At 37.9% G+C, this 11,733-nt stretch overlaps 1 protein-coding gene across 5 annotated transcripts in view; it reads right to left on the bottom strand.

The window, feature by feature from the left end:
• Positions 1-3,905: 3,905 nt before the first annotated feature.
• Positions 3,906-11,733, bottom strand: part of LOC107742481 (casein kinase I) — a 30,700-nt gene continuing 22,872 nt past the window's right edge. For 3 of the 5 annotated variants that reach the window (XM_016555452.1, XM_016555456.1, XM_016555457.1), the window contains 3 exons: positions 8,875-8,981; positions 8,494-8,642; positions 3,906-4,654 (listed from right to left, as the gene is read on the bottom strand). In XM_016555452.1, the coding sequence (XP_016410938.1) occupies positions 4,647-4,654; positions 8,494-8,642; positions 8,875-8,981 (264 nt within the window). In that variant the 3' untranslated portion in view covers positions 3,906-4,646. Of the gene's footprint in view, positions 4,655-8,304; positions 8,643-8,874; positions 8,982-11,733 lie in introns of those variants that run through there. The other 2 variants (XM_016555454.1, XM_016555453.1) reach the window with 2 other exon arrangements.

Below are 11,733 nucleotides of genomic sequence, written 5' to 3'. Positions count from 1 at the left end.
AAAAAACTCGATAGTCTGGTCCATTCTTAGGGTCATTAAGCAAGCCTAGGCTAGGGACTATCATGGGCCTTTCATTTTATGTATGAGGAGTGGCTAATCCTTTAGCATGAATAATTCACACACTCACTCATTCATTCAGCATTCAGCATGCAGTTGAAAGACAGTAACTATCTGCGTGTTAAGTGTGCATTGCGAAATGTCCGTTTAAGATAGGGTGTGTCAGAAATGTGTGAGATGGTGAATGACACCACATGCTGGGGGCATTTCCAGATCTCTGCCGTGCCGGGTGTGTCTGAACATGTCATGGTGCCTTGTACTTTCATTACAGTTTCATGAGACACACTAATTAAATATTTGGACACCCTATTCTTTATTTCGTTATAAAGATTGCCATTTTGTCTGCCAAAACGATGCTTTCTTCATTTTTGTGTGAATTAGCTAAATAACTGTATAGCCTAAAGTAAAAGAATGGTATTACAATGTTTGCTCTAATATTCTGAATTCTTCCTTTTCCCACAGTTTTCCCAGTAATTACATATACGGTGAGCGCAGGGGGTACCTGTAACCCAATCTCCTCAGATAGCTCTGCGTTACAACACATTGATATTATTTCAAATTCTTCCTTTTCCCACAGCTTGAGTTTTTCCAGTAATTACATATACGGTGAGTGCAGGGGGTACCTGTAACACAATCCCCTCAGATAGCTCTGCGTTACAACACATTGATATTATTTCAGATGGATTGGCTTTCATTTACCCCTAGTAGTAAGCATACAATTACTGAACCCAGCCCACCAGCTGACGCTCAAACAACAGGATGAAATGTGATATTTTCCTGAAGCTGTCTGTGTGTCACAAGGCTCATCGAAACCGGTGCAGTGTCTCATTAATGCCACAAGGGGGCCACAAGTTTGACTAGGGAGGAACTAGTATGTGTCATGCCATTGCCTGAGGCGGGAGGAACTAGTATGTGTCATGCCATTGCCTGAGGCATTTACGGGATAAGCATATATATATATATATACATATATATATATTCTGAGCTGTATGTCTATCTATAATATACGGGATAAGCATATACATATATATATATACTGTATAGCTTTATATATTGATATTCTGAGCTTTCGCAGTTGGGTGTATGAGCCAAATTTATAAACATATGGTGTAAAATATTAAGAGTTTTGCGTTATTGTGTCCCTCATGAAAACATTAACAATGTGACGTTTACTGTTATTGAAGAAATGTTTCTTAACAAATCAACAAAAATCCAGAATAAACAAAAATGAATCTTGTATCGATTTAATTTGTCATTCTCGGTCACTAAAAAGCAGGAGTGTTTATTATTAGGGTGTGTTCTCATTGATTAACAGGGTGCAGATGCCCTACAGGTCGCGTGTGTCATGCTGTATATGGATTGACCACTCCCAGTTCATCCAGTAGTTCTCAGAGAGATTAACCTGATGTTTGGATGAGATTAAGTCTGATGTAAATTCACCTCATGACCATAGACTGTATAAAAACAGCTCATGACACGCGGGCATTTTCAAATCCTCAGACGCTTACATCTACATTCAGAGTTTTTTTCCCCTCCAAATCTTATATCTGTAAAAGGTTGAATGAGGTGATATGAATGTAGCAGTTTTGTTGTTACCCTAAATACAGAATATAAATTACTTTCACCCAATAACCGCCATCAGAAAAACTATAGATTTTTCACATATGAAATAACGTAAAAAAAATTCAATACAAATTCAATACAAATATTCAGTGCAATAAAATTGCTTAATGCAAGTAATCATTGTCGTTTTTTTAACCATTTTATTGTTCTGATAGCGGCATAATGTATACACATATCTAAAAACATATTTTTTAAATTAATAAATAAAAACCTGTATTTCATTTCTTGCCTTTGAGGCAGGGTTTGCCCCTCCCCAAATTTATTTAGGTACATTCAATGCACAAAAAAAAAAGTAATCTTTTAAACGATGATTTCATGATGCGTTCACAGTGGGATATAGAGGAACTGAGGGAGATTAAAGTGTGTAGCATGGATTACATTACACAGCTACAGCAGCACGGCCTGCGGTCACGTGACGCTTGACTCGTGCGGCGTGTCAGGACTCCACCTTCATAAAGGGAAGAGAGGCATTCAGAAGAGCCTTCAGTGGGAAATAAGTAATTCATACTTTATGAATGAAGGCCGTCTTTGAACAATACACCAAAGGCTATACAAAGAAAGAGTTTAAATTAGGTATTAAGCATTTGCAGAATAAAAATTCGTACATGATCATATAAAGCCATTAGATTTACGTTTTGGGTACTCATACTGGTGGTTTTGTTGAACAGGTTTGTTCTATGGACCTTCCTACTCCTTCCCCCTATGAGGCAGCAGCTGTTTTGTGCATGTGTTGATCTGAACTCCAATCCCTTCCCCCCTTCCACTCATGTTCATTTCCCTCAAGTGTCCCATTTGAGTCTTTAAGACTTATTCTCAGCACATTTTAAACCACTTTGTCATTTACTTAAATAACAGGCAAGTTACGATTATGCTTTGATTTGAAACACCTACAGATGACTTGATAAGCAACATTAAAAAAAAAAACGTTATAATTCGTAACACATAAAATCATTAATAATCCAGTGCTGATTAAAAAAAAACTGAAGCAGCCCTTTCTATGGTTTGTCAATAAGAACATTAACCAATTTCCACACCTGCCATTTGAAGCCATTTTAATATTTACAGATATAAACCCTAGAAATTTAAACCACCACAAGCACCTAGAACTACCCACCACCCCACAAGAACTGCTTTCCTGGATGCCAGCAATAGCTTGAGATAATTTCCATAAAGATGTCCCTTTAAACACTTGAGACAAAATCATTCAAAGCTTTACATTTGTTTGAAAACCAATCATTTTGCCTTCTCCTTTTTTAAAGCATTTCATTTTAATTTTCAGTTTTAAAAAAAAGGTTTGATGCCTGGTTGTGAGGTACTTCAACAATAAATGTGCAGACTAGAGACAGATACCTGAACAAATGGAAAGGGAGGGGAAAATCTATCAGTAATCCAAGTTATTTGCATTCTTGTAAAATTACAGACTGGGACAGCATTTCTGAGAAGACATTTTAATTTATTCTGACATGCTAAAAGGGAATAAATTACACTTTTTATAGAATGTCCAGCTGTAAAGTACTTAAAGCTGGTTCTGAGGGACAGTTTGGAGGCAAGGAAAACAACAAAAAGAAAAGAAAGCCAAGTTACTGGTGTGCATTTGTCGCGGCTAAAGGCGGAGGAAAACATAAGGAAAACCAAATTGCTCTTGCCTCACAAGACCCAAAACTATATAGAAAAGAAACCCTCCAACATTTTCTTTGCAATAAAAAAAGAAAAGGAAATGAGCAAAAAGACCGCTACCAAACAGCAGCAAAAAATTGTTGCAGAGAGAACGTCCCAGAGATATTTTACACGAGGATCTGCTTCACCACAGGAAGAAAAAAAAAAAAAACCTTTGCCCAAAATGATTGATTCAATACAGGGAAAGACTCTATAAAACTGAAAAAAAAGAGAGAAAAAAAAAAGATATATATGCATATAAAAATGGTAATGGAAGTGGAGTGAGCACATTTTTCTCTCAAAAACAGAACATTAAGCCTATCATAGCAATTAATCGTACGGATGCTTACTTTCTCAATCAACGAACATTTTTCCAAAGAGAAAAAACCCAGATCCGATGCATACAATTTTCATCTAAGCAATTAACATACAGGTTTAGTTCAGAGTGATGCCTAATTTGTAATGAATATGCTTCTGAGTTTATGCTTTTATTTTTTTAGACTTCAGAATACCAAGTACAATATAGTTAATGCAGTGTTCTAAAGAGAAACCTAGTAGTCACTAGAAGGTTTTTTTTTTTTTTTTAATCTTCACATTAGAAGCTCTCTAGCACATATCAGCAGGCAGAATCGCAATTACCTTTTTAGAAAAGAAAAACAAAACCCAATGGTTGCCTTTTTAATTATTTGGATACATTTGAAACAAACAAACAAAAAAACATTTAATCTCAGATGGTTCATTTTGCTTGAGGAAAAGAAGAGCAAAAAAATATTGAAGGACGAAAATGTGTCTCAGATGTCTCCATTCTGACAGAAGAGTGTCTGGGTTCGTGCCACGCTTTGTGACGAGAGGACGATGAGAAGGGAAAGGGGGGCCAAAACTGCTCTGATGGGCAACCGAGAATTCAGGAAGGACCCCAAACAGCTTTCCTGAAGGAGAGAACTCGGGAAAATATTGGCATGTGGACAATTATATCCCCATTTTCTACAGTTTTCCATTTCAAAGAAGGAGGGGGCGAAAAGTCTTAAGGGACAGGACAATAGAAAAGGCTACAGCTTCCAACTCCAAACCAAGCCTGCTCTCTGTGTGGATATAGTATATACATACCAATATATAGATATATGCAGAGCATCTTATCTATATATACCGATTACATATATAGTATATGGAACAAAAGTTCTTTAACAGGAAAAAGGTTGCCCACAGTGCCTGGCAGGTTCTGGTGAATTTGATCCTAGATGCCGGGGTGTGATTGGAAGGCAAATCCTGCTACGACCACTCTGCTCTGCTTCATTACATTGTCTTAATGCTTAGAAACCTGCAAGACAGGGAGACAGATAGATAGAGAGGAGAGGGTTAAGAGTTAGTGACACCGAGCTGAATGGGGTTGAGCTACTGTAATCAATGCGGCCAACCCCGTCAAAGCATTATTCAGTCCTGGAAGAGAGAAAGTGCAAAGTCATCAAGTCCCTCTCTGCGGTAAAGTCGAGACTTGCTGCAGAGAATCTCAGAAAAACATTCATGTCATCAAACTCACATTTAGCTCACGCCAATCTGAGCGACTGCGTAAGCGCTGAAGGGGTTTTCGGGGCAGCCAAGACTTGCCCTAACCATGACTGATGAATGTACTCATTCATACACTTCTATAGCTGACTGACACCTTAACCAAGTCAGCTGTTGCATGATCAGCCAGCCCACGCTTAAAAAAATCCAGCTCAAAGCAAAACAGCTGTCCTTTGACAAGAATCCTTCATGTCAAACTAAATGTAAAGACTAATTGAGAGGGCATGACATGATTCACTAAAACAGATACTAGATGATGCTATCAGCCTTGAAAAGCAGCGCAATATCAATCTAAAAAGTACCATTTAAAAGAGACTTGTTTTGAAGAATATTGGGAAACAACACTGGAAGCCAGTTAAATTTCAAATGTAAGGACAAAAAGGGGGGGGGGTTATAATATACATATACAACGTGCTGGGTTAATAAATAGATATTTTAAGAAATATATCAGTGTTCCACAGAAGTCAGTCACACAGGTTTGGAACAACATGACAGAGAATAAATTACCATTTTAATTTTAAGGTGAACTATCCCTTTAAGTTAATGTGAATTAAACTGCTGAGAAAAATTAGATGGGTACAGATTCGATTTGAAAGCGTAATTGCTAACCTCACAAGGAGTTTCAAGTCATGTGCAATCACAATCCTAAACAAAAAACACCCTGACAGACCTGTGACGTATGTTGAAATGTTTCCAGTGCAGCACTCTCAACTGTGGTCTGCTTCTAAAAAATCAATGTGCTTTTGCCTCAGGCAAACGGAGCACAAAATCAAACGGGATCATATGGACAAGGAATAAAATCTAAAGAGTTGTTTAAAGACTGCTCAACATTACTCTTTTGAAAAAATTTAACTGATTATGCTTGGAAAACATATTTACTTAGTTTCCTCATTTTAAAATCATATTTAGGTTTTTCAGAAACTACAGAAAGATGACAACTATTGAGATATTTTTAGATTCAAAAGCAGAGTTGTAGCCCATTTATGTCACTGCTTGTCATTTTTAACTAATCCACAATGGAAAGATGATAGTTACATTCAGCTACCACAGCCTTGACATTTCTATGGACAATAATGGAACATTTAAGGAGTGAAAAAAGATGAGGGGGAAGAGAAGAAAACTAAATGCTTGACAAGTCTGTATTCATTGAGCATGAAGAGGTATACTGACGCAGCACATTTAGGACAAATCTCACAATAATACAGCAGTGCAAGCTCCAGACCTCCGTTGTTGCAGAACTAACAAAGTTGGTAACTAAGAAACCAACAATCCCCTGCAAATAAAGTTCTTTTCAAGCTCAAACACTCCTGAGCGTCACCACTTAAATTCTTGGCTGTGGCTATTCAGCCCAAGGGATCTTAAAGGGACAGTACTCTATTTCTGAGCCTGTAAGATATGTAAATCTTTGAACGGATGGAGTTCTCGCAATCCAAATGATACAATCATATATCTAAGCAGGCTACATGGTGCATCCTGGCTTTTGAAGGGGGGGGATGGGGTGCAATCAAACTAAAACAGTGTGCAGAGGATTAGGCCAATACCACCTCATCAGCAAATGCTATTCTTAGTCCAGCCACTTTTAACATCAGTTGTTCTCTGCCTTAATTCATGAACCTTGAGTGTAAAACAGCCTTCCTGCTTTTCACCAAGCATTTATGAACAAAGATCACGACTTGAACCATGGGATTGAAAAGAAGAAAAAAAAAAAAGACTCTAAAAGCCATGTCTAACATCACAGAGGAAACAGATCACAAAACTCAGCTGGGAAAAGCTGCCTGTGTGGGTTGACTGCAGAGTCACTATATTAAACCCACTGTCCTCTGTGGGCATTTAGGCCAAAAGGGCGAAAAAAAAAGACATCCCGTTCAGTTGATTAAATAGATGATTACAGCATGACACGGCTTTAAATATCACACCTGTCAGAAATTTCTAATCTATTCTGGAATATATTCCCACAACCTACAAACAAGGCTATAGTATAAATCCTACAGACATCACAAAGTAGTTTAATCAGGACTATTTTAAGCGCCAAAGGCAACTACTAGGTAGAATGACACAGATGTTTAAAACTAGGGGTGCTCCGATCAGGATTTTTGAGGCCGATCACCGATCACAGAAAGCAGTATCTGCCGATACCGATAACAATCTTTTTAAAGCCTTCTTTTTATAATTTATAACTATTTATAGTGATACTCCAATCAGGATTTTTGACGTTTATTCAGGGCCTGAATTTCATTTTTGAAAATGGGGGAATTTCCCCTTAGGTGATTCTTGTGAGCGTATTTTGAGAGAGAAAGAGAGCGCGCGCACGGTGATTCACTCGCTCTGTTTGTGAAATTACGTCTCACACAAGGTTTTTAAATTATTTAGAAGTTATTTAATGAAGAAATATGAAGGTGAGTACCTCACCTTCAGCATTATAATTATTTTACCCGTGCCGGACAGAGACTGAGACGTTGCCGCTGCATGTCATGCCAAACCTCTCACGGCAGCGTCACATCAGCTTGAGATCGTTTTTTTGAGATCTGCCTTTTTAGAGACCACCGATCAAACATCCCAACGTGATTATCGGCCGATAATGATCGGTAGCCGATCAATCGGAGCACCCCTATTTAAAACCACTGAGATGTATACCATTAATAATGAGAAACACCCAAACTGAATACTGCTGTAGTCCAACTTTAAAAGGGCACTAAAGGACACGGCAGTGGAAGAGTTACAGCAGCTTTTCCACTTAACTGTGCCCTTCCAAGTGTCAAGCCTACACTGCATTAGATGCACAACAGATTTAGACAACATTAAAGTCTACACCATCTGACCAGGACTATTTATCGCTAATGTAGTGTGAAACAGACTCGATATGTTCGTTAACATCAATTTTAAATCGCCAACAGTTCTGCCTTAGGAAACATAATATGATGGATGGGAAAAAATAAAAAACACTCTCAACTCCAAGTCCATATACCTAGAATGGGCTATGCCTTTTGCTGGAAAGCAGATCCACAACTAGAATCACAAAAAACATCACTGTTGAGTCATCACATGAACATAGAACAATATTACAGTTCCCTCAACACCAAAAACATTGAAAATTACAGTAAGAGTCAATGAAGAGATGTGGAAATGACATGGTCTTGGTTAGTCTGTGGTTAGAAATCACTCCCACGTATCCATGTTTGTACTGAAGAGACCATTATAATCAAGACTAACAAGTGTTAGATCCAGGAACAATGATTGGGAGAAAACTGTCAAACAGAGCATCCCATTTAGAAAGGGGTTAATTTTAAGGGATGGTTATCTGACATTCACAGAAAAGATTATGAAGCCAACCCTTCGTCCCAGAGAAGAATAGACATCTTTTGGTACAAAGTTAGTAGTCAAATTTCCCAAGGACGTCTTTGCTTCTGCAAGACATACCAATTGAATTTTTTTTTTTTTTTTTCGTGGGTGCATCCTTGAACTAACACTGTTTCTTTGCATTTCATGAATCTTTTGAGGAGCGAATGTTCCAAATCCACTATTGTTTTTACAAATGTAAGCAATTGGTGTCTCTGTTTTTGCACTGAAAACGTCGCTTGGCTGTTTGCTACTAACCTTTCATGTTACTCTTGGGTTTGTCAGTTTGCTTGCCTGTGGGGGTTTGTGCCTGTTGCCCCTGTCCCCCTGAGGAGGCCGCTTGCTGTGCTGCTTTCTGCTTCAGCATGGTCCAGTCAAATGTGTAGTCATACTGGTGGTTCAGAGTCCTGGAAGTGATCAAGCGAGAGTGAGTATACCCATACAAATCAAATTAATTTAGATACCACAAGTAAAGAAATAAACACAAGGAGTCCACAACTTGCAAGACTTTCTGCTTGAAAAATTGACCTCAGACTCTACTGGTAACAAAGATGTGGAAAACAAGTTGTGACTAGGGAGTGTCTTGGTGTTTCTGGGTCAGTTGGGAGTGCTGAGGTAATGCAAGAAATTGTCAGGCACCTGAAAAGAATGCGGAAAAGCTGACGCAGATACATGTAGTCAGGTGCCTCTTCAAACCGCAACCCACGACAGTAGTTCAGGTACATGGCAAACTCTGCTGGGAAACCCTGGAGAAAGAGCCAAATGCATGTAACAAAAGAACCAAATTAACAAGCTCCATAAATGTCATGTCAACCTGACCAGATATTTTTTAATATCATATAATGAATAGCTAGCACTGTTAGCAGGAAAAAGGCTGTCTGAAATTAGTCATGTAGGCTAGAAGCCTGGTGAGTAGACATTAGGGCTGGGCGATATGGGCAAAAATGAATATCTCAGTATTTTTTGGTTGATTTGCAATATACGGTATATATCTCGGTATCTTCGTTTTTGTATTTTCTCACTTGCCGCCCAATGTTGTCCAACAAAACAATACATAATAAAGGCTATGAAAAAAATAAAGTAAATGTAATTATGTAAACCTTTATATTATGTGCAAAAAATGGGTTAAAATCGCTTTTCATTCAGAATTATTGCGCTCCTATTTGATCGAGCTCTGTCTGTTTGGTGCGCGGCGGCGCCTGTTCACTGAAGTTTGTTAAGTTTGGCGGAGAATCCCAAAGCAGAAGGCTCATGCACTTCTGACAGAAAAATGGAAATATTTCCATGGCTTTCTAACATTTACAGATGGAGAATATACCTTTGAAATGTAAGTTATGCATTCAGGAAGGCAGCATTTCACAAACACATTAAACAGCGAAAGTAGCCTATAGTGGGCACTAAAGTTGGGAACAGAACTCGGTACTTTTAAGGGTACCGACCAAATTGCGTCAGTACTACAGAGTACCGATTCACGTTAAATCAATCGGTGCCAAATTTTGGTACCCGAGAAGGACGCATCTGGGCGCATACGCTACAGAGAGAGAAAGAGAGACCCTGTGACGTGAGGTCACCCCTGCAACTCGTTCAAACAACACACAGGGCAAGCTGAAATGTTCTGAAGTGTGGTTACATTTCTAGGACCATATTGTTTCTGCGAAAATCCGGACGGGATCGCGGAGTCCATTTATAAAAACGTAATTTACTCTATAGTCAATTTTGGACGAATAAATAAAAAGTAGCCACTGTCTGCCACTTAATTCGAATCGCGATATGAACCTAGTGTATGTGAATATTAAAATGCAAAAAGATGGTTTAAATATGAATCCTGCATGTTCCACTTGCCTCTGTATGTATGAATGGCGGAAATGCGCTTTTGTTTACTACACAAATACTGAAACAGGCGTGACGCTCGCTGTGATTTCCGGCCTCTGCGTCTCACTATATGACGGCATGAACACAAAAACGTAATCTCCAGAGCTGCTGTGAGAGAATTTTACCGTTTCATTTGAGAAAACTAGCATCATCTGTATGATGTATACTGTATACATAGAAACTTCATGGCAACCTGTCAAAAAGTACGGTTTAACATGTAACAAAAATATTACTCTTGTATTACTTTTGTACAGTATAATGTACATCTTTAAATATTCCATTTTCTATCAAATTTAAATAAAACAATTAAATGATAAAAATAATTACAATCACTTTATTGTAGAAAAAAATAATAAAATTATTAGCCTATTAAAAATTTTTTAAAGGAATATTCACACAATTTTTCTTCCATGTATCAATTTCAACAGTAAACCTGTTTTGTTTGCCAAAAAATAAAAGGGTTTAATTTTCATTTGATTTAAAATAAATGTTTAATGCCTTCATTTGATTTTCAGAAAAATTAAAAAGAATTTCTGGGGGGAAAAAAAGAAAGAAAAAGTTTGTAGGGCCCTATTGTTCAAAATGTTGAAATTGAGACTTTTGGACTTATTTTTTCACTGAAATAAATGTTTTTGTAACTACACAGAGTAAAGTACCGAAAAAAAGGTACCGTTGGTTACCGGCACCGAAATTCAGGTACCGGTACCGTACCGGTTAAAATGTGAACGTTACCCAACCCCAGTGGGTACACGCAGCCTTTCTGTCAGAGCATATGACGGGCCGAGCCGCTTTAACTAATATGCGAAATGAAACTATAAACTATGTCTTACTAGTTTTTAAAGGTCTTAATATGAAGCTTGTCACATGTTTAGAACAAATAGGATGATGCACTTTCTCCGCAGCAGCTCAGTCTGTGTCCTCTGCTATATTTTCAGATGCGCTCATATCAAACTACTGTATATCGATATAAAAAGTATTGCCTCATATCGAATCGCTTATAAAGAAAATATCGACATATCGTACAAACTCGATATATCGCCCAGCCTAATAGACATAAGATCAGAGTTTCTTATAAGCAACTGGATGTTTGTACATAGTTTGTAGGCTGACATACAAATTATAAACATTTATATATAAAAAGACACACAAAAGAAGCAATACAAAAATAGTGGCTAAGCATCATATTCATATACAGTTAGTCTTTTTAGCAGTATTGAATGCTCTGGAGATAACTAATTTGAATACTCATGGAGCCTAAGAATTGTACCATCACAACCTTTAAAGGGGTCATATGATGCGATTTCAATTTTTCCTTTCTCTTTGGAGTGTTACAAGCTCTTGGTGCATAAAGAAGATCTGTAAAGTTGCAAAGACTAAAGTCTCAAATCCAAAGAGATATTCTTTATAAAAGTTAAGAGTCAACCACACCTACCTAAAACGGCTCGTTCTAACACACCCCCACATACCTACGTCACGATCTCGGAAGATTTGCATAACGCCGCCCAAATATTCACGCAAAGAAAGAAGGCGTAACTTTAATTCTCGCTGTAGTATTGTTGCTGCCGCCACCGCCATGTCGTGAAGGCGCTGTGTGCTTCGTTGTGAAAGCGAAACTACTTTGTTTGG

Source organism: Sinocyclocheilus rhinocerous, unplaced genomic scaffold, assembly GCF_001515625.1.
Source record: "Sinocyclocheilus rhinocerous isolate Xijiao unplaced genomic scaffold, SAMN03320098_v1.1 scaffold1579, whole genome shotgun sequence".
NCBI lineage: Eukaryota > Metazoa > Chordata > Actinopteri > Cypriniformes > Cyprinidae > Sinocyclocheilus > Sinocyclocheilus rhinocerous.
The sequence above is the reverse complement of the archived record's forward strand: the minus strand, read 5'-3'. Positions and strand labels throughout refer to the sequence as shown.